Source organism: Cavia porcellus, unplaced genomic scaffold (assembly GCF_034190915.1).
Source record: "Cavia porcellus strain 051 isolate PalLab524CR breed Dunkin Hartley unplaced genomic scaffold, mCavPor4.1 scaffold_10, whole genome shotgun sequence".
Classification (NCBI taxonomy): domain Eukaryota; kingdom Metazoa; phylum Chordata; class Mammalia; order Rodentia; family Caviidae; genus Cavia; species Cavia porcellus.
Window position 1 is genome coordinate 61113443 of NW_026947493.1, and position 19436 is coordinate 61132878.

Consider the following 19436-nt stretch of genomic DNA (forward strand, 5'->3'; position numbering starts at 1 on the left):
CAATGGAGCCTCACGGCTACATCGTTTGGAGGAGGAGTGCACTATGTCCTCACACGGTAGAAGAACATCCTCCTGACCTTGAGCCGTTTTATGAGTACTCATCATATCTGTGAAGGCAGAGGCTTTATAAATTAATCATCATACTGCTGCTTGGGGAACTGAATTTTGGCCTGAAAGAACATGTTTTTTCAATTTGTAAGAGAGTTAGTCTCCACTCCTCTCAGTCTATATACTCCAGAATTTCCCATTTTGTAAATAGTAAATTCACTCTTCCCATTATCCAGGTCATAATCCTTGGAGTCCTTTTCTGTCTGATCCTTTTCATGCAATCAAAAAGAAACTGTGTGGGCTCTTCTTGGAGAACACCAAGTATTTAGCCCCTAATACTCTGGGTCTGGACACCGTCATCCCTGTGTGGTTGGTTAGGATAACATCCTCATTTGTTCTTTTGCCTTTCATACTGTCTTCCTAACATCTATCCCCCACCTAGAAGGATATATGCTCCTTTTCAGACTGTCACAAATATACCATTTTTCTGTTCAGGGGCTTCAGTATTTGTGCATGCCAGAATACTGTCTTATTCAAAGTCTATATTATAGCCAACAAGGTCCTTCATTAACTTGATCCTTTTATTACTTTTATCTGACGTGTTTGCTCTCCACTCCTGTAACTTTGCTTGAGCCCCTCTCATCTGCCTGCAGTGTGCTCCCAGTTCAGAGCTTCTTCTTGTTTCCAGGAACATTCACCCGCCCCATTCCTTTCTGTCTTCTCTTGCTTTTTCAAGTCCTCTGTTCGAAAGCTCAAAGCATTTCATCAGAGAGGCCTTTCAGCACCACACGTTGATCCTCTATAACTTGCTTAATTTTGTTTGTAATATTATCAGCACCATCTGTTATTTTTCATTCTTTTCTGAAATCAAGTTCTATACATATTTGCATTAGTTTTCAAGTACTGTATTCCCAATGGCTAACATGCTGCCTAGAACATAGGAACAACTTAATAAATAAGTATTTGTTGAATGAATTAAATGAATAGATAAATCAGCGAATGCCACACATGGTATTTGATCTTGGGTTAGAAAAAGTTGTATGCAGTATAAAAGCTAAAGTTGAGAGTAATAAATTAAAAATATACAAGCTAAATGTTTCTCTACCATGCATGTTTTTCTAGAAAAAGTCTTCAAATATATATTTGGCCATCTTATAAGTCTGGCTCCAAAGTGTAACAAGACACATGATTAGGTATGATTCATTGATTGCCAGGCTAATCCAGGGCTAATCTGGGTGCTGATTTGTCATATATTGCCCATGCGTAGTTGTAAATGGAAGGTGATGCACATAGCAGCAAAGACATAAAGCTATAGAGTTTAATTATGTTTAAATTAATGCAGGAAGAATCAAACTCTTCTTTGACAATAATTAGAAGAGAGCCTTCTAAACAGTAAGTTGTCTGTAGAGGAGAGACCAGTAATATATTTGAGTATCAAAAATTCTCCAGGTTATTTTTACTTTGTTAAAACGTAAGGAAAATAAGAATCATAAATTCTGTGTAAAGCAAGAGCTTGGCTTTTTTTCCCCAGTGAATTGATAAGGTGCCTTTCTGTTAATTGTCACAGCACTTACCTTGAACAAATCGACTTTGCTGATGATGCTGAAGTTCATATCAATGGCAAGGGCTAGCCGCATTGTAGTTGGCAGATTTTCAAGCAAATCAGACTCATCTTCATAAAGGTAAATGCATTAAACCCAAAAGCAGAGTTAGTAATGCACTAACTTACCAAGGTGTGAGTGGAAAATTTAAGAAACAAAAAAAAAGTCATAGCATTAAATTAATACTTTAAAACTCACTGAATTCCTTTTCAAACTGAATTCAGCTCTGCTTCTACCTTACATAATTTTCATTTTATAACAAGGCTGATAGGAATTTAATCAGTAATCTTTCAGGCTTACCGAGCATTCTTTGAGAGTACCATGTATATTCAAACCAAGTCCGAACACGACTCTGCACACTTTGAGGGATGGAATAAGTGTTCATGTAAGCTATGGTGTGATCCATACAGACACGGAAGTTGTTCTGATTGGCTGTAGCTGCCCCAATTACATCTCGCATCTAAAATCACAGAGAAAGTGCAAGAATTACTAAAAGTCCAGTTGAATTAAATGTTGTTATAGATTCCCTTCTAATGCCCTGGCTACTTGATTTTTAAACACGTTAATATTGAGTCCTACTTTACCCCATTCTGTAAAATAGCAGGTAAATTATATCATCTCTAATAAATAAGAACAATAATAAGACTTGTCGTACCTATCATGTGAGATTGCTGTGAGAATTTGGTCACATAATACAAGCGACTGCACATTATCTTCTTCGCATGCTTGTATATTACTGCAAAATGTTAGCTGATATTTAAAAAACTACACAGCTTGTGCATTTGAAAGGAATGTGCAATAAAAATTGAGCAATTATCTGGCAAATGGCTAGTCCATTTCAGTGAGTCTCACTTTGAAAGCATCCTTCACAGATTATCTAGCGTTCCTGGGTGTGTAGACTCAATTCATCACGAAATTGCAACCTCTGTACTCCCTTTGTGTTGTTTAGACAGATAAAATCAAATCTCATCATGCTTAAGGCACAGTACTCAGCAGAAGCAGAAATGTGCTGAAATTACTGAAGCATCATCTACTGCTGTGACAATACTTAAGGAACTGTCAGGTTTTAGTTCTTGGATGTTTATAACTCAGCCATAAAAACCCACTCTAGGTTAAAAGCTGATCTTTAAGATCTCAGCACAAAAAAGATATATTGCTCGATTCTCCCTCTCACACAGAGGGAAGCAACTGGTTGTAAATTTGCTTTGACTGTGGGTTTGTAATAGTGAGGAAAACCAGGGCCTTGCTTTCACACTAAGACTTTGCTCATTTATTCTGGTAGCTGCTGAGCTTTATGGGAAAACTCCTCATTCTTTGGAGCTTAGTTCAAATAATGCCGTTTTCTTGTTGATGCCTTCCTTAGATTCCATTTTTAGGGCTAACATTTTCTTGAAAGCATCTACTGAGGAGCCAGGAAGACACAGTTCACTGTGTCCGTTGTTCTTACTCTCCCGTTCATTGCCGACTCTTCCAAATGTTCTTCCACAACCTCCATTCCCTGATATCCTGTTTACTGTGCCACTGTGGGCAGATGACCAATTTATCCAGTCGCCTAAATCTGGAAGACTTAGGATACTAATGGCATCCTGGAAACATCTAATAGACTGTTAGTTTGGAACAAAAGGCGATTTAAATCATTGCTGACTGCTGTTAAGGGCTCCAGAATTCGTAGTGACAATCGTCCAAATTGTTAGTGTGTTGTTTTCCAGCAATGATGGGTTGTGTGGGTGGAGGAGCTGAGGAAGGTTTATATTCTAGAACGAGTGCAGTCCAGGGAAGCACATGCAAGTATGAGTTAGAAATGTTAGGCTTTATGAGTTGCACTTGAGAATACAATATTGGAGTTAAAAAGCGATGATTAGTTCAGGGACTCGTCCCTGGTATAAGTGAGGATTTTCAATAAATGGCCTTCTTACTTTTGCTTCTGTTTTCCTTCTCTGCATCTTTTAGTCAATGAGGGTTTAAGGCACAAATCTGTCTCTAGCTTCACTGTTTTCCTCCTGTGTCTTAGTGCCACATTTTCAGTGGCTTGATACTTCTTGTTCTTGTGGGAACCTCACATGTCATTTAAAGCCAGGTGTGGCGTACAAGGCAGCATTTTTAGCTTGCACGTGCATTAGAATCATGTGTGGATCTTGTGAAAAAGCAGGGTCATATTCAATAGTTCTGAAGTAGAGCCCATGTTCTGAATTTCTCAATTGCTGCTGGTGCTACTGGGCCAAACATTGCCCTTCGAGTGGCAAGAGAAATAAACTTGTGCTAGATAGACACTGTCTTGTAATCTTGTGCAAGTTGCCTTGGTATGGCAAGTACTTAATACATGTTAAACTTTACTGCTATTATCAATATCATATATGGTTCTACCATATGAATATATAAATTATATGTATGAACTAGGGATGTCTCTTACCCTGTTTTTCTTCTTTCTTCATTTCCTTTTGCATACTGGAGGTTGAATATGAGACCTTTCACTGCCTTACAGTCCTAGTCTTTTTGTTTTGTTTTGAGACAGGGTCTCAGTGAGTCACTAAATTTTGACCTTTCTGCCTCAGCCTCCCAGAGTGCTGGGATTTCAAGTATGTATTATCATATTCAGCTGCCTCTTAATTTATTTAAGTTGGAATTTCCTCTAAACTTGAGAACACAATGATAGTAATGTGTCTAATCACATTGACTTTGTGAGAAATTACAAAAATAATGTGATTTTTGCTGTTTACGTTCAGGTTCATTTGAACTGAATTTCTCTCCAAATTTCTTCTTATTTCAATTACTGACACAATGTCCTTGGCCATGAAGATTATGACATATTATATTTAAGTTTTTAACTGCTTGATGTTCATTTTCTAATATCTAAATATTTTTCTAGGAGGAGTTTTCCTTACAATTTCTCTCTCCAGGTCACTGACATATCAGGCTGCGGTTGCCATATCCCTGGGTATCTGTATTAACTGTGTCTTTATTTCCTGTACTTTGTTAGAGGTGTTGCTATCTGGGCCCTTTCTTACCTAGGACCATACTTCCCTTTCACAGGGTTAGTAAATTCAAGGAGATTGTGACCAACTGTCTTGAGAGTGTCTTTCACATGCAAACTAGCCAATCTAGAGCTGAGTCTTCTCACCAGGGTCCTCTTACACTCATGCCATTATTCACCCGTCCTGGGGCCCAGTGCCAGCTCCCAGACAGAGACAGCACTACTCCCCAGAGGCTCCTGAACTCTGGAGCTATCCAGCTCTCATTCAGCTCACTCTGCCTCTCCCGCTTCTCCCCTGGTGCTTCCTTGTTCAGTCTACCCTTCCTTGTGTTGTGGTGAGTGTCCTCCTGCTGGGATCTGTAACTATGATGCATGATTTTTTAGTGGTAAGTCTCCCTGACCTGTTAGTCTTACCATACCTATATAACAGTAAAAATGTATTTTAAGTCAGTATCACCCTTTCCAATTCATAGTATTTTAATCAGTCTTCTGCATTCAAAGTCTTTCCTTTAAAATATCTTATCACTACACGTATCTCTTATTTACTGGTGTTTTTTACTCCTGTTATTTTCTGAAATATGTCTCATGCTTTATTGTTGACATCTTTTTGCACACTGTTCCTGTTCAATTGCCCTAAATACCTGTGACTAGTGAGTACAACCTGATTTTTGAAGAGACTTCAAATGCATTTTGTGCCACAAAACCTTCTGGAAAGTTCCTCCCTTTTTCTCAACTAATAATAGATTGCTTTCAAACTCCATATGCAGCAGACCCTTAATATCCATACATGTGTTGTTTGAGTTTTGATCATTTTTGAACAATGTCAGATACTATAACAAATTATGCCAAATTCTGTTTGAAAATGAGTTTAATTCATAGTACTGAGAATGTGGTGAGTGGGGACCAATTATTTCTCTCAGAGGAATAATCATTTTGTAACTTAGTCTAAATCTTTGTCTAGTACACTTCTCAACATGGCTTTTTTACTCTAGCATGTGGTATGTAAAGTGCTCTCCAAGGACTTCTAAAGATGCTATATTGTTGAACTTTTTGTTTCTTGTGAGTGGGAATTCACAAAGATTTTGGGTTCTTTTCCTTGTAAATGCGAATGGCTTTGCATTATCATTATTTATGTACTTGCGTACTAGATTGTGATCGTCTGAGAATAAGATAAGATGCTGTAATAAACATCTGTGTAGCAATGATTTATCAATTGTTTACAATGCCATTTTATAGTTTCTGGTTTAAATGAACTTGAAGTTGATTTCAACCAAGTGGTTTTGCAAGTTTAATTAAATAAGCAAGTTATAAACTGTTTTTAGAAAGCTTCAAGTAGAAAGCTAACTAAGAAATAACTTTCTCTGAGAGAATAAACTAATCGATTTTGCTAATAGGTCTTTTGATAAATTTAATAGTTTAAGAATGGAAAAGCAATGTTTTCCCAGTTATGTCCACCCCCTCAATATTAAAATAGATAAAAAGACAGTAAAAGAACAAAAAGAAAGAAATGAGAGAGCAGGGGTAGAAAGAAGAGTACAAGGATTAGATGACTTTAAAATTTTTTCCATAAAATTACTGACTTTTCAAAAATATTATATCTGGGATTCTGATTCAACTTACCTGACCGATTAGGCTGGAGAATACAAACACTCCAGAGAAGAAATTCAACAGTTGAAAAACAATTTCAAATAAAGTTTGTGGCTCAGGAAGCCCTCCAATGGTAATTAAACTTCGAACTGCCCAATAATAACACCTCAGATATCTGTGAAAAAGAGACAATACATATTTCCTTTTTTTATATCATTGAAACGCAGTTTTGTTTGGAAGCATAGATTCCTACATTATAAGAAGTTTCTCCTCATCAAGAGTTTGTTTCTGTAGCCAGCACTAGCAAACACTGTATAGGCTAACGTGAAGTTAATAGGTATCGTGAAATGATTAAGCAATTAGACCCAAAGAGGGGAGTTTACTAACTGTTCTCAGAACTTAGTGGTATAAAACAACCGCTATTTTGTTAGGCTCAAGTTTTGTAGATCAATAATTTGTGCAAGACCCAAAACGGTCATTCACTCCACGAAGAATGGGCCCTCAGTTGGGGTGACTTGAATGCCTGGAGACATCTGGAAAGACACCATTGAGGCCTTGAGTTATCTGGGGCCTTGATTTTTACACTGTTTATGTTTCTCTGTCTTTCTCTATACTATATTTACTTCGAATACCTAAGCTAGTGTCTTCCTTCACTTTTCTGAATCTGTTTAAAGATGAACAGAACAACTGGGGCTGGTTGGCTACTTCTGTTTCCATTTCGCCTCTTAAAATGACTGTTTTGAGCTTCTTCATCACATGGTGGTCTCAGGGTAGATGAGATTACATGGCAGCTGGTTCACCCTGAGCAGCCCCGGAAGTAGCTGAAAGCTTTCCTAGAACCCATCGGGTCCATAGCATGTTAATTTCTCACTACATTATGTTTCTCAAGCAAATCACTAAGACCTGCTCAGATTCAAGGGAAGAAAATTTAGATTTGTCTCTCAGTGAGAGGACAGTCAAAAAATTTGAGGCCATCTTTAAACTATCATACCAATGACTTGTGAGGAATATTATAGAGATTAAGTATACTTACACAGATAGGAGAATATTTTATAGCTTAGATCCAATTTCTACTGACAGAAAATAGACCAGATAAATATCTTTTCTATATTTTCTACTCCTATCTTATGTTACTGAATATACAAACAGTGGCAGAGATAGAGGAGAGAACTGAGCTCCATCTTAATAGAGAAATTACTTTCAGATATAATAGGTAATTTATTTAGAAATTTGATGCTGTATAATTTTTTTTTTTTGGTCTTTTTCCTTTTTATCGGTACCAGGTATCGAACTCACGACGGCCTGCTTGTAAGGCAGGCGCTTATGCCGCTGAGCTAAATCCCCAGCCCCTATTTAGAAATTTAATATTGAATAAAGCCAAATATGCTTAGAAATATACTTGACACAGGTTTTGTCATAACTCAATCAGTTGAGAAATGGAGACATTGAGATCATGGCAACCCAGATAGGAAGAGGATCAGAAAAGAATGCCAAGGATTAGCACAGAACATACTCTGGTCATTTAGCTACACTTTACTACGAGTTTCATGGAGTTCATAGGTAGGGATGGAATTTGGTATTACAACCTCACTTTATAATGCCAATTATGAATTATAATTTCTGTGCCTAACTATACTATTTTGTATGCTCTATTTAGTTCTGTTAATTTAGCCTGGGCCAGATGTTTCCACTAAATCCTTCAGAGAAAGCCCTGTGTATAAAGACAATTTCCAGATATTTTATAGACTTAGACCATATGATATTCCATATTTCATGTATTTAGTGAGTCTCATCTAGCTGTTCTAATATCTGGGATAGACACAGAAAAGTGGCACTTTTTTTTGGTACTAGGAATCAGGACATTTTACAGAATCCTGTCCTTCAGCTACAACATTAGCACTGTAGATAACTGTGCATTAATCTTTGAATAAAGTAATGTTTTTCTTGTGAAAACAAAATAGTTTATAATTTTCAGATCTTAAAATAGTAAGAAGTTGGGGTTTAAAAGAATGAAACAAATTGAGGTTGAAGTCAATATTCAAATAGAAAGAAATCTAAAAAGAAATCACTCATTCAAATTCCGTATCTTTTGAAGGACATGTGATTTTTTTAAACATAGTAGTTATGGGAATGGAAAAAATAATTAACTCTTTTGTAAGGTTTGAAACTAGTGTACCAAGAGAATTAAAATATCACCACTGTGTAATTTTCTTCTAGCAAGCTTCCCTGGACTTACTAATATTGTAATGAACTTGATGTCAAAGAGAACCACCTTGAAGAAGTGTAGAAGTAAGTTTATAAATTGCATTTTAACTTTAAAAAATTCCAATTTATAATTTCCTGTTACCTAATTTATTTTGATCACAGGTCTTGGACTTGTGGTTATCTTTGAAATTAGGAAATTTATTAAACCAACAGTACTCCCCAAGAGTGAGGAGAGCCTGGGTTTTCTGCAAAGGGCCAATTCATTGTTAAGTATTGGGATTCTTGTCCTCTCTAATGTCACTGCAGTATTAATAAGAACAAACACATGAATCATTTTCTTTCCTTTTCCTCTTTATAGTAACAATCAAATGTGAAATTTTGGCACTGATTATCCAATTCTCAAGGGCTAACCTTGGACTTTTTCTTTTGCATTACATACTCTGCTATGTTAATTGGAAGTTTTCTGCCCTGATGCTTTGTGGTTTATTTTGTGATTCTTTTCTCAGTCACGTCTTACAACCAGACATGCACAACCAAAGGTAAGATTTGTAATTTAATTAGATGTCTTCATATTGATTTTCTGAGATTAGCTTAATTAGTCAAGTGTGTCCATCTCTAAAATGTACACCTTCTAGACAGATCTTTTCAAGGAGATTCTATCTGGCTGATTTAATACATAAACTATGTTACTATTAATTTTGTAATAGATGAAATACATCACACACACATACATGTACACATACATTATCAGCTCCAAATTAAATTTATAAGGCAATATTTGACATAAAAGTTAAAAAATTTAATGTAAAAATAGGAATTCTTCCTCTATGAATAAAGAACTACATAACTTGTATCAAAATTAAGAAACAATCTGATTAAAACAGGACATAATCTGAATAAATATTTCTTAAAAGAAGATATGCAAATGTCCAACAAGTATAGGAAAAAGTGCTGAGCATTTCTAATTAGGGAAATGTAGTCAAAACTACAATGATATATCACATCCCAGTTACTATGGCTATAATAAAAAAGCCAAAATTTTTACATTATTTTGAGGAACTACCACACTGTTTCTATACTGGTTATGCTAATTTACAATCTTTTCAACAGTTTCTCTGCATTCTTGCCAGTATTTATTTTTGGTCTTTTTGACTATGGACATTCTAAGTGGGGTGAGATGATATCTCATTCTTGTTTAATAATACTGAGTACATTATCATGCATTAACCATTGGTATGTCTTCTAAGAAATGTCTTTTCAGCTCAACAGAAATGAGGCAGAGAAGATTGGATGATAGGAACAGCTATTTTGGAGAAAATGACATCTTAATAGGTAATACTGATTTAGTATCATCTTGTTTTGAAGTCTCATCTAGCTTTTGTCCTTCTGTCTCCAATGGTCTAAATAGGCTGTATCTTATTGGATTTTATTATGTATGATAGTATAAGCAAAAACCTTTTAAAGACAAGGAGATTATACAGAAACCATTTGTTCATTTTCTGTTAGTCGATTCTAAATACTCTGTAATGCTGTCATTCTCTTGAATGGTTTTACATTGTTTTGATATACTTAATGCTACAGTATACAAAGTTGTACTCAAGGATTTCAAAGAAAGAGACAATATGGTAACTACTTTTAGGTTAGGATTATCTGGTGGTGAAACACTATTCTAATGGTTATGTTTTGATCTGCGCTGTTTCGTTGTTATGCCCTCTTTTATCTCAATCTCCACTCCATTATTTACTGTTTTATCTTTATCCTTTTAATTAAAGGGAAAAAATAACAGGATATATTATAGTAACCCACTTTGACTTTTCATTACCTTGATTTAAAGCCCTGTATTACTCTCACCATCTGGTTTTTAACTGATGTTCCCCTATTCTGTTTTGCTGGATAGTATCAGGTTCGAAAGTTTAGGCATCAGCTGTGAAGATAATGAGATTCATTATGACGCCCATTCTTGTTGACTTTTATCTACCTTTGAAGACCTACAATGTCTCCAATGTTTTGGTTTTGTCGGTTTTATTCTTTACTGTTTTGTTCAATTGTATTATAACTAATGATATAGGCAATTCTATTAGAGATAGCGGGAGACATTATGGTAACCATTGTTGATCACCTTGTATTATGTTTTTACATTATCTATTATGTACACCCTTTTGACTTGACCGTTTCTGTTCTGTTATGTCACATTTGGTTTTACTCTCTTCCAAAAAAGTAATAAGAACCGTGGGAGCAATGAAACCCAAAATGTGTAATAGTCATGGTACAAAAGAGAGGAAAAGAAAGTGCTCCAAACTATATAACTGCATGTATATTTAAGTGTATAAGATAGAAAATGATATCACAGAGTTTTATTGGATCAATGAACAGAACTGTTTGCAGTATCATTGACGGAATGTCCACTTTACAAGCTTTAATTTTGTGACTTGAACAATTATTTCTAAGATGACAATATGTAATCCATTAACTAGTGATTTCCTACTGTTCATTTTTTTTCTGTAAATCTGTATAACTTGTACCCTTTCCCTGCTTTTTTTTTCTTTTCTCCTTAAATAAAATTAAAAAGAAAAAGAAAAAAAAAAGAAATGTCTTTTCATGTCCTTTGTTGATTAAATTTTTTGCTGTTAAATTTTTGAATGTCTTATATATTTTGGATATTAACCTATGACAGATATAAGGTTTGAAAATGTTTTCTTTGATTTAGTAGATTGCCTTTTCTTTTATTTTTTCAATTTTTTTGCTGTGTAGAAGCTTTGTAGTGTGATGTAAGCCTATTGTAATCAAGATTTTCAAGGGAATAGATTTACTACAGGACACATAAACTTATGGAAGTATCTTATAATATTTGCCCAAAAAGTCAAATGCAGAAGACTGCAAGAGATCTGTCAAACTGAAGTGAGAGACCCAAAGAATTCAACCAAGGGCCTGGAGCTTGGGGCAATATCTTGTGGAATTCTGCATCAAAAATTTGCACTGGGAAGGGCCAACAGCCAATGGCGGAAGCTAGAAAGTCAAGGCTTGCAGGCTGAGGGATCTGTCCTGGTGCCAGGAAATGATGCTCAAGGCAAAGGCCAGAGCTCTGCCAAAGAGAGCCACAGCCATACCTGCAACGGTGAGGACCTAAGTTCCTTCTCTGAGGGGAAGGATGGAGTTCATATTAGGAGAAACAATAAAGCTTCTCTTGGGAAATCAGTAGCATGCCATTTTCACTTCCTGTTGTTTTTATGACATTCCAGTAACAACCCTCAGGTGGATCTTCCACACCTGTAACCACACTGACTCACTTCAGCTGGGTGTTTCCACTCAAATTGACCATTAATCAATCTACCACAAAACCCATTTGACTATATTTGTTTTTGTTGCCTGTGTTTTGGGGGTCATATCTAAAATATCATTATCTAGATGAAGATCGGAGAGCTTTCCTCACTATGCTTTTCTAGGAGTTTTCTCATTTTAGGTATCACAGTCTTTATTTGAGTTAATTTTTGTGTATGGTGTAAGATAAGTATCTATTTTTGTCCTTTTGCATGTGGACTTACAGTTTTCCTAACACCCTTTATTGAAAAGACTGTCTTTCCTGTTGTGTATTCTTGTCATCCTTGTCAAAGATCTGTTTGACCACCATGTATATGCTGGTTCATTTCTGGGCTCTTTTTTTTTTTTTTTTTCTGTTGGTCCACATCTGTTTTATGTTTTTTTTTTGTTCTGTTGGTCCATATCTGTTTTATGCCAGTATCATACTATTTTGATTATTACAGTTTTATAATATACTTTGAAATATGGATGTGTGATGATTTTACCTTTGCTGTTTTTGCTAAAAATTGCATTAGCCATTTGGGGCCTTTATGACTCCATATGGATTTTTATTTGCTTATCTTATTTCTAGAAAAAGACTATTAGAGTTTTGTTATGGTTTTTTATTAGATCATTTTGGATAGTTTGAACACTTTAACAGTATTAACTCTTCCAATTCATGGGCCCATATCTTTTGATTTGCTTGCATCTGCTTCAGTAGTTTTCATTTCTGTTTTGTAGTTTTTCGTGTACAAGTGTTGGGCCTCCTAATATGTTATTTTTGATACTTTTTTAATCAAAAAGATTATTTCTGAATTTCCCTTTTGGATATTCCATTATTAATATATAGAAATGCTACTGGTATATCATAAGCATTGTCTCATTAGATGAATTTTTGAGAATTGCATATACCTATATAACTCAAACACCTATCAAGACAAAGAATATTGGCACCATTCAAGAAAATTCTCAAATGCAAATTAGAACAACACTGAGATTTCATCTCACTCCAGAAAGAATGGCTATCATCAATAAATCAACCAATAACAAAGGCTGGTGGGATGTGGGGAAAAAGGAAATTTTCTCTACTGCTGGTGGGAGTGTAGACTAGTGCAACCTCTGTGGAAATCAATGTGGAAACATCTCAAAAAACTAGGATTGGAGGTTTCATTTGACACAACTATTCTTTTTTGGGTATTTTCTCAGATGAATTAAAATTATCATATATACATGCATACATACATATCTGTATACCCATGTTTATATCAGTACAATTTGTAATAGCTAAATCTTGGAAACAACTCAACTGCCCATCAACTGAGGAATGGATAAAAAATGAAGTATTTATATACAATATAGTACTACTCAGCTATTAAGAAGGAAACATTTGAGGATTTTGTTGGTGAATAGTTGCAACTGGACACCATGATCATAAGTGAGATAAATTAGGTTGACATGTATAAACATCATATTGTCTCCTTAGTGTAAGAAAGTGTACCCTTTCTTACATTAAGGGTAAGGGTAAATAAGGGTAAATAAGATTAAAAAAGTACAACAGATATAGTGAAATGGTAAGAAATGAGAAAGAGCAAGGAATAGGTTAGGGGAAAGGAGAAAAGAAGGAAGGGAGAAGAAAAAAGTATGTATGGATATATATGTATATGGATATATATGCACATATACACACAAGGCAGTTAAGATAATCACACTACTAATTTCCATTAATTCATTGGAAAAGACTGTCTGTGCTTATACTGTTTGACCAATTTTACATGCCTATATCTTATAATCTGAGCAAGTACCTTGAAGATAACAATTCGCAATCTATCAAGCACTGATAATTTCCTATTTTCTTGTTTTCAAACTCTGTATCATTGTTTGTACTGTGTCTTTCTTTTCTTTAAACAAATAAAATTTAAAAAAGAAAAAGAGAATTCTCTTGGCTTTTCTCATTCAGTCCTTCTCCCCAGTTCCCCAGGAGCATTAACTTCTTTTTTCTACTATAGATTAGTTTTGTCCATTTTAAAATTTAAGGTAAATGTAATCATACAGTATGTAGGTTTTTGTGCAAAATAGGTTTTACTCAGTGTAATGACTTTGTGACTTATCTATGCTGTGTGCATCAGTCATTTATTCCTTTATATTACGCAGTAGTACTCGTTATATGCATATGTACGTATTATTGTTTATTCATCTATTGATGAATAACCTACACCATCAAAGCTTCTAAGTGAGTAGGGCTTCTATGTATATTTTTGTACAAGGATTTTTCTCTGGGTGAAGCTGTAATTTCTCTTGGGTAAATCTTTAGGGTTGGAACTTTTGGGTGGTAAAGTAAGCATGTGTTTAATTGTGAAAGGAATTAGTGAGGTCTTCTTGAAATAGTTACATCATTCTACATTCTTGCCAACAGTGTGTAAAAGATCCAATAATTCCAACTTACTCTAGCAATTGCTATTGTCAGTCTTATTTCAATACTTGGTGTGGTCAGTATTCTTTAGTTTCAGCTTTTGTAGTGAAAAATTATATCAAAGTAAATCAGACATAAATTAATTCAAATTTTAAAGAGAACTATTTAGTAATACATTTTAGTTATAAAGTTATATGTTTTGTAGAAACTTGTCAGGAATGGGTTCCCTTTGTGTGTGTGTGTGTGTGTGTGTGTGTGTGTGTGTGTGTGTTTTCTACTCTGGGAATCTTCTGATTTTGATCAAGTCAATTCTGGTTAAAAGTTCAAGAAATGTTATCTAGCTTCTACATATATTCAACTCACTTTGAGTAGTGTATAATTTTGTAGATATTTTCACCCTCTTTGCTATCTCCAGGAATTGTTCTCCATCCTAAGGTTGCACTGTGCCGCCCTTCAGAGCCATGCTTGGACTTAGTGTTTTCCAGCAAGGACAGTGCTCTATATCAGGCTCAATATCATTTCAGTAGAGCAGAAAGTTAGTGGTGTCTACAGATCCTTATCTACCACAAGGAAATTTCTCTCTCTCTCTCTCTCTCTCTCTCTCTCTCTCTCTCTCTCTCTCTCTTCTCTCTCTCTCTCTCTCTCTCTCTCTCTCTCTCTCTCTCTCTCTCTCTCTCTCTCTCTCTTTGGTACCAGGAATCAAACTCATGACCTTGTGCTTGCCAGGCAGCCTCTATGCCACTGAGCTATATCTCCAGCCCAAAAGTAAATTTTTCTACTACAAACAAACAAACAAACACCCAGTTGCCATTATTAAGTTGTGATCCAAATCACTGATTTTCTAAAAATGGTTTCTTTTTTTCCTGGGACACTTGTACACCTAATTGTCAAGCTTCATTTATGATCCTTGTTATTGTCTAAGTGTTTAATTGAGTTAGTGGTTATAGCTGACTCATAAACCCATAAAACTGCTCAGTATTAAACTCATTAGCCACTGCACCTGCCCTCTAAATAATTAATGGTGTTCATTACTACCAACCAGCATTTGAGTTATTAAAAGTTATCCTACTAGTGAGTTATCTAGAGACTTCCAAACTTTTTTTTATCATGATTCAGACTAAAGAAATACATATCACAGGCTAACTGAGAACAACGCACGCACACACACACACACACACACACACACACACACACTCCTCCACTATCAGTCAGGAAGACTCTGATATTTCCTAATCTATTCTCCTACATTCTATTTCACTTCAAAACATAGTAACTTCTTGAAGAAGTTTACTCCCCATGAATGGGTTGTGACAGTTAAAGAATGCTGATTTAGCATTTATCCCCTGAATGAATGAAAATTAAAAGAATCATTGAGTGTCTTTCAAAATTATAACTCACTTGTTTCCTTCACCATTATACACCCATTTTGTTGTGCCAATTCCTTCATAGTTTGAAGCCCAGTAATAAACACAGGCATTAACGTGCAGAATAAATAGCAAGTAGCCAGTTGTTCGAATGACTCTGTTAGAGAGAATAAATGCAAAGTTAGGATTCATGTTGTTCCTGGAACACAGCCTATTTTAACATTTTCTTTTCTTTTAACTCTCCACTGAGCCTTCTTGCTTTAGATTTGCAAGCTGCTACCTCTCATTAGCACAGTAGGAAGTGATGGTGTCATCACATGTTGTCTAGCTGCAGTGTCTTGACTGGGACTGACAGAGTGTAAAAAAAATCCGTCTCTCTTTTTCACAGATGGTCTGAGTCAACTCTGTGAATGACACGCCTCAAGGGTCACCTCTCCATTTTTAGTCCCGTAAAATATGCCACACTGATTTAACTAGGTATCCCTGAAAAGCCCACGGGACGTTATGCTACCATGAGCTGTGACTAGAGGTCAGTGTGCAAGTGAGCATTAGAGCACCGAATGAGTGCAGTGTAGATCAGGGATGAATCGTCATGAGAGAGCGCTAAAGTCAACTTGCAAAAGAGCACACTTATTTGCCCTTGTTTTGGCTGAAATGGATAAGTCCTATTTTTAAGTTCAGAGTTTTTCTGAAGTCTGATATGATTTTCACACTTTTATCTCACTTGAAATAGCTAGACCTGTTTTGGAACACGTACTTGGATTTCACACAGTCAAATCTGAAATGATCTACTTTTTTTGAACAGCATGGTCATCTTTCCCCAAAGAGCTGCCTAAAATGCTTTGCCTTTGCATCTTTACTTCCCACAAGTGCGTGTGTGTATATATAAATATATACATTACCTGTAGATATATGCTTTGTTCATTATAGACTCTAGATGATGATTGAACTCAAAAAATGAAGTGTACTATGTAAAAACAAGTAAAAAGAATTAAAGTATGTTAGTCTTAGGTAGGTCTATTTAGATAAAACTATATACAAATACAGTTTAGTTGTTACGAGAAATGATTTTATTCATTCATCTTTAAAAAAACATCAAGATCCTGTTTAGTAGTATTCTCCTCTAGGCAGGATAGTTCAGCATGCTGGCAAACTTCTAGAATTTCTTGCTTTATTTTACTTCTATCCTCTAGTTATAGTTTTCTCTGTAATGCTCTTTGAAAATCAATCATAGTTTTATTTTTAAAGCATACAGTAAAATTTATTTCACAATAATTGAAATCATACTCTACCAAAAATAACTAAAAAGAAGAAAAATCTAACATAATACATTGAAGTCATAAATAGGTACATCCTGTTGTTCCACACTGGCACTATTTTTAAGCAAAACGCATTAAATGTATATTCTTTTCAATACAATTTTAAGCTCAGTATTAGCATTGGTTGGTTACTCTTGATATCATCCAAAACCTAATGACTTTATGTGATCAATCTTATTCAGAGTTTGCTATTTTTCTCAAAGTTCTTTCATGCCTACTTTTATTTCAGCTCTTACTTCCTCAGTTCTCTCCTACCCTTCCACTTTCCTTCCCTCTTTCACTGCCTGTAGGGAGTATAACACAGCAGTAAGAACACAAATCTTGGGGCCAGGGATTTAGCTCAGCGGCATAAGCACCTGCCTTGCAAGCAGGCAGTCGTGAGTTCGATCCCTGGTACCAATAAAAAAAAAAAAAAAAAAAAACGAAAAAGACCACCACCACCAACAACAACAACAGCAACAACAAAAGAACATAAATCTCTGAGCCCAGTTCCAGTCCCATTTCTACCATTTACTAGCTGTGTGATCTTGGAACAATCTCTTACTATGTCTGTACTTTAATTCCCACAATTTTAAATCAGACATAATAAAAGAACATGCTTCCTAAAAGATTATATACTCAGGATCTTATGGACAGAAGAAACTTTACAGATTACTTAGTTCAAAACTTTAATATAGGCATGACTGCAATATAACATTTGGAATTAAAAATAGTATAAGTAATAGCAATAAATTGTTAACTAGAAATATACACAAATGATTTGTTTTTCAACAAATCCCAGGTTGGAAAATATCCCTCAAACACTCTCATTATGATAATTTCAACTTTTGGTAACATGGTTATTATGTTCTTAACAGAAGTTTAGCAATAGAAGTTTGCTTTAAAATTTAGCTTGTTTATAATAGAGGAAATTTATATTTTTAATTTGTTTTCCCATTTATAAATTGGAGACAGAGGTGATAAACATTTATTCTGGAGAATTGTCTATTCGAGTGACACCATTATAAATAACAGAACTGACGGGACTGCAAGACTAGGGAAAGATCAGTGCTGACTTCCACTATGTATATTTTAAAACTGCTGGTCGTAGAAGGCTTCTCGGCATCTTAAGGATATAGAAATGGGGTATGTGGGGCTGGTATTTTGTAATTACAATGTCAAACAAACTCCAAAATCCGTAGGAATCTGAGTCTTTTTGAAAATTGGTTGTCTTTTAGCAAGTGCCTTCTGAAATTTCTGTATGAGACTAAAATTTGATGAGGAATGGCCTGATATTAGGCTGCTGAGATGCTGAGTTTTGCCTCAGTTTATACTAATATTCTACAGTCAAATTCAAAACCTCTAGTGTTGTGCTAGGTGTACATAAATAGTGGGTTAGCACCCTTGTAAGTTAAAAACATCATGAGCAGGCAAGAAACCCTTTGCCTGATGTTAGTCTATCAGTTTGCTTATAGTAAAGAATGAGGAATTGGATAAGCATGTAGCAGAGCCCAGATACTGCCTCTCACCAGCAGATTGTTTTTACCATGCGAATTCTCATTTTCCTCATCTCTAAAATGAAGTTGTTGGGGGAAATGCACGAGAAATGGACATGAAGCAAAGTATGTGGCCCCAAGTATGTGCTCAAGAAATTTCAGCTGTTGTCACTCTTTTTGCCAGCATCCACCAGTATCACCAGGTTGTACTACTGCGTCTTCCTAAGAGACAAAATGGGCAATCAATCCCAATTTATAAAATCTTCTATGATTCACTTAGAAAGTCATCTTTGGAAACACATATTATCATCATATTCTTAAGGATTTACATGCAATGCCTGGACTCTCCTCAGATTCTTTTTAGATTACCCAACAAAGCTATGAGTTCTAAAATATTTATGTCTTAGTATCTTTTTGAGTAGGTCATTTATTTACATAGTTCAAAATCAAATGAAATGCATGGCTTAAAAGTCTTGCTCTGATCCATTCTGATTTTCTTTCTGCTTTCCTTTCCATCTTAGGTAGTCATTTTTTATTAGGATTTTTTGAGTAGTCTTTTGTAAATTTAGAATAATGAGTATTTTTTCCTTCATGTTGAATAAAAGTTAACACTACTCCGTAAACTGTTCTGTATCGTGTTTTTTGTTTTTCTCTTTACTTAGAAATTTATCTTGGGGGTCTTTGCATACTAATAGGTGGAAAATTTCTTTTTAAAAATATTTTTGAAGCTACAAAGTATTCTATTATGTAGGCTGTAGGTATAATTATTTTCTTCAATGAATATTTTCATTATATCCAAGTGTGTATATATATATATATATATATATATATATATATATAATTTTGTGATTTAAAAATATGCTTGCATTTTTTCCTAGAATTATAGAATTTTAGATAAGCAAGAAACTTAGAATTACCAAGTAATTCTACTTTCATTCTTTCATTTTAGCCATATTTCAGTCACTGAATAACTGTCCGATATAAAAGGACCAATTAAAAATGCGAAATATTCATTTATATTTACAGTGGTATTTAGAAGTACAAAAGAATTTCTAGCTTTGATTATAAGAATACATGTTGTGAGATTGAATAAAAGTAAACAGGATCAAATTCCATCAGGAGAAGCAATGACATTTTTTCTTTCATTTATTTAAAAGGT

General features: G+C 34.9%; 1 protein-coding gene across 2 annotated transcripts in view; it reads right to left on the reverse strand.

Moving 5' to 3' along the window:
* Window positions 1-19436, reverse strand: part of Cngb3 (cyclic nucleotide gated channel subunit beta 3) — a 142211-nt gene that overhangs the window by 41374 nt on the left and 81401 nt on the right. For both annotated transcript variants that reach the window (XM_063257530.1, XM_063257529.1), the window contains 5 exons: window positions 16386-16450; window positions 15518-15640; window positions 6241-6382; window positions 1950-2109; window positions 1623-1720 (listed from right to left, as the gene is read on the reverse strand). In XM_063257530.1, the coding sequence (XP_063113600.1) occupies window positions 1623-1720; window positions 1950-2109; window positions 6241-6382; window positions 15518-15640; window positions 16386-16450 (588 nt within the window). The remainder of the gene's footprint in view (window positions 1-1622; window positions 1721-1949; window positions 2110-6240; window positions 6383-15517; window positions 15641-16385; window positions 16451-19436) is intronic.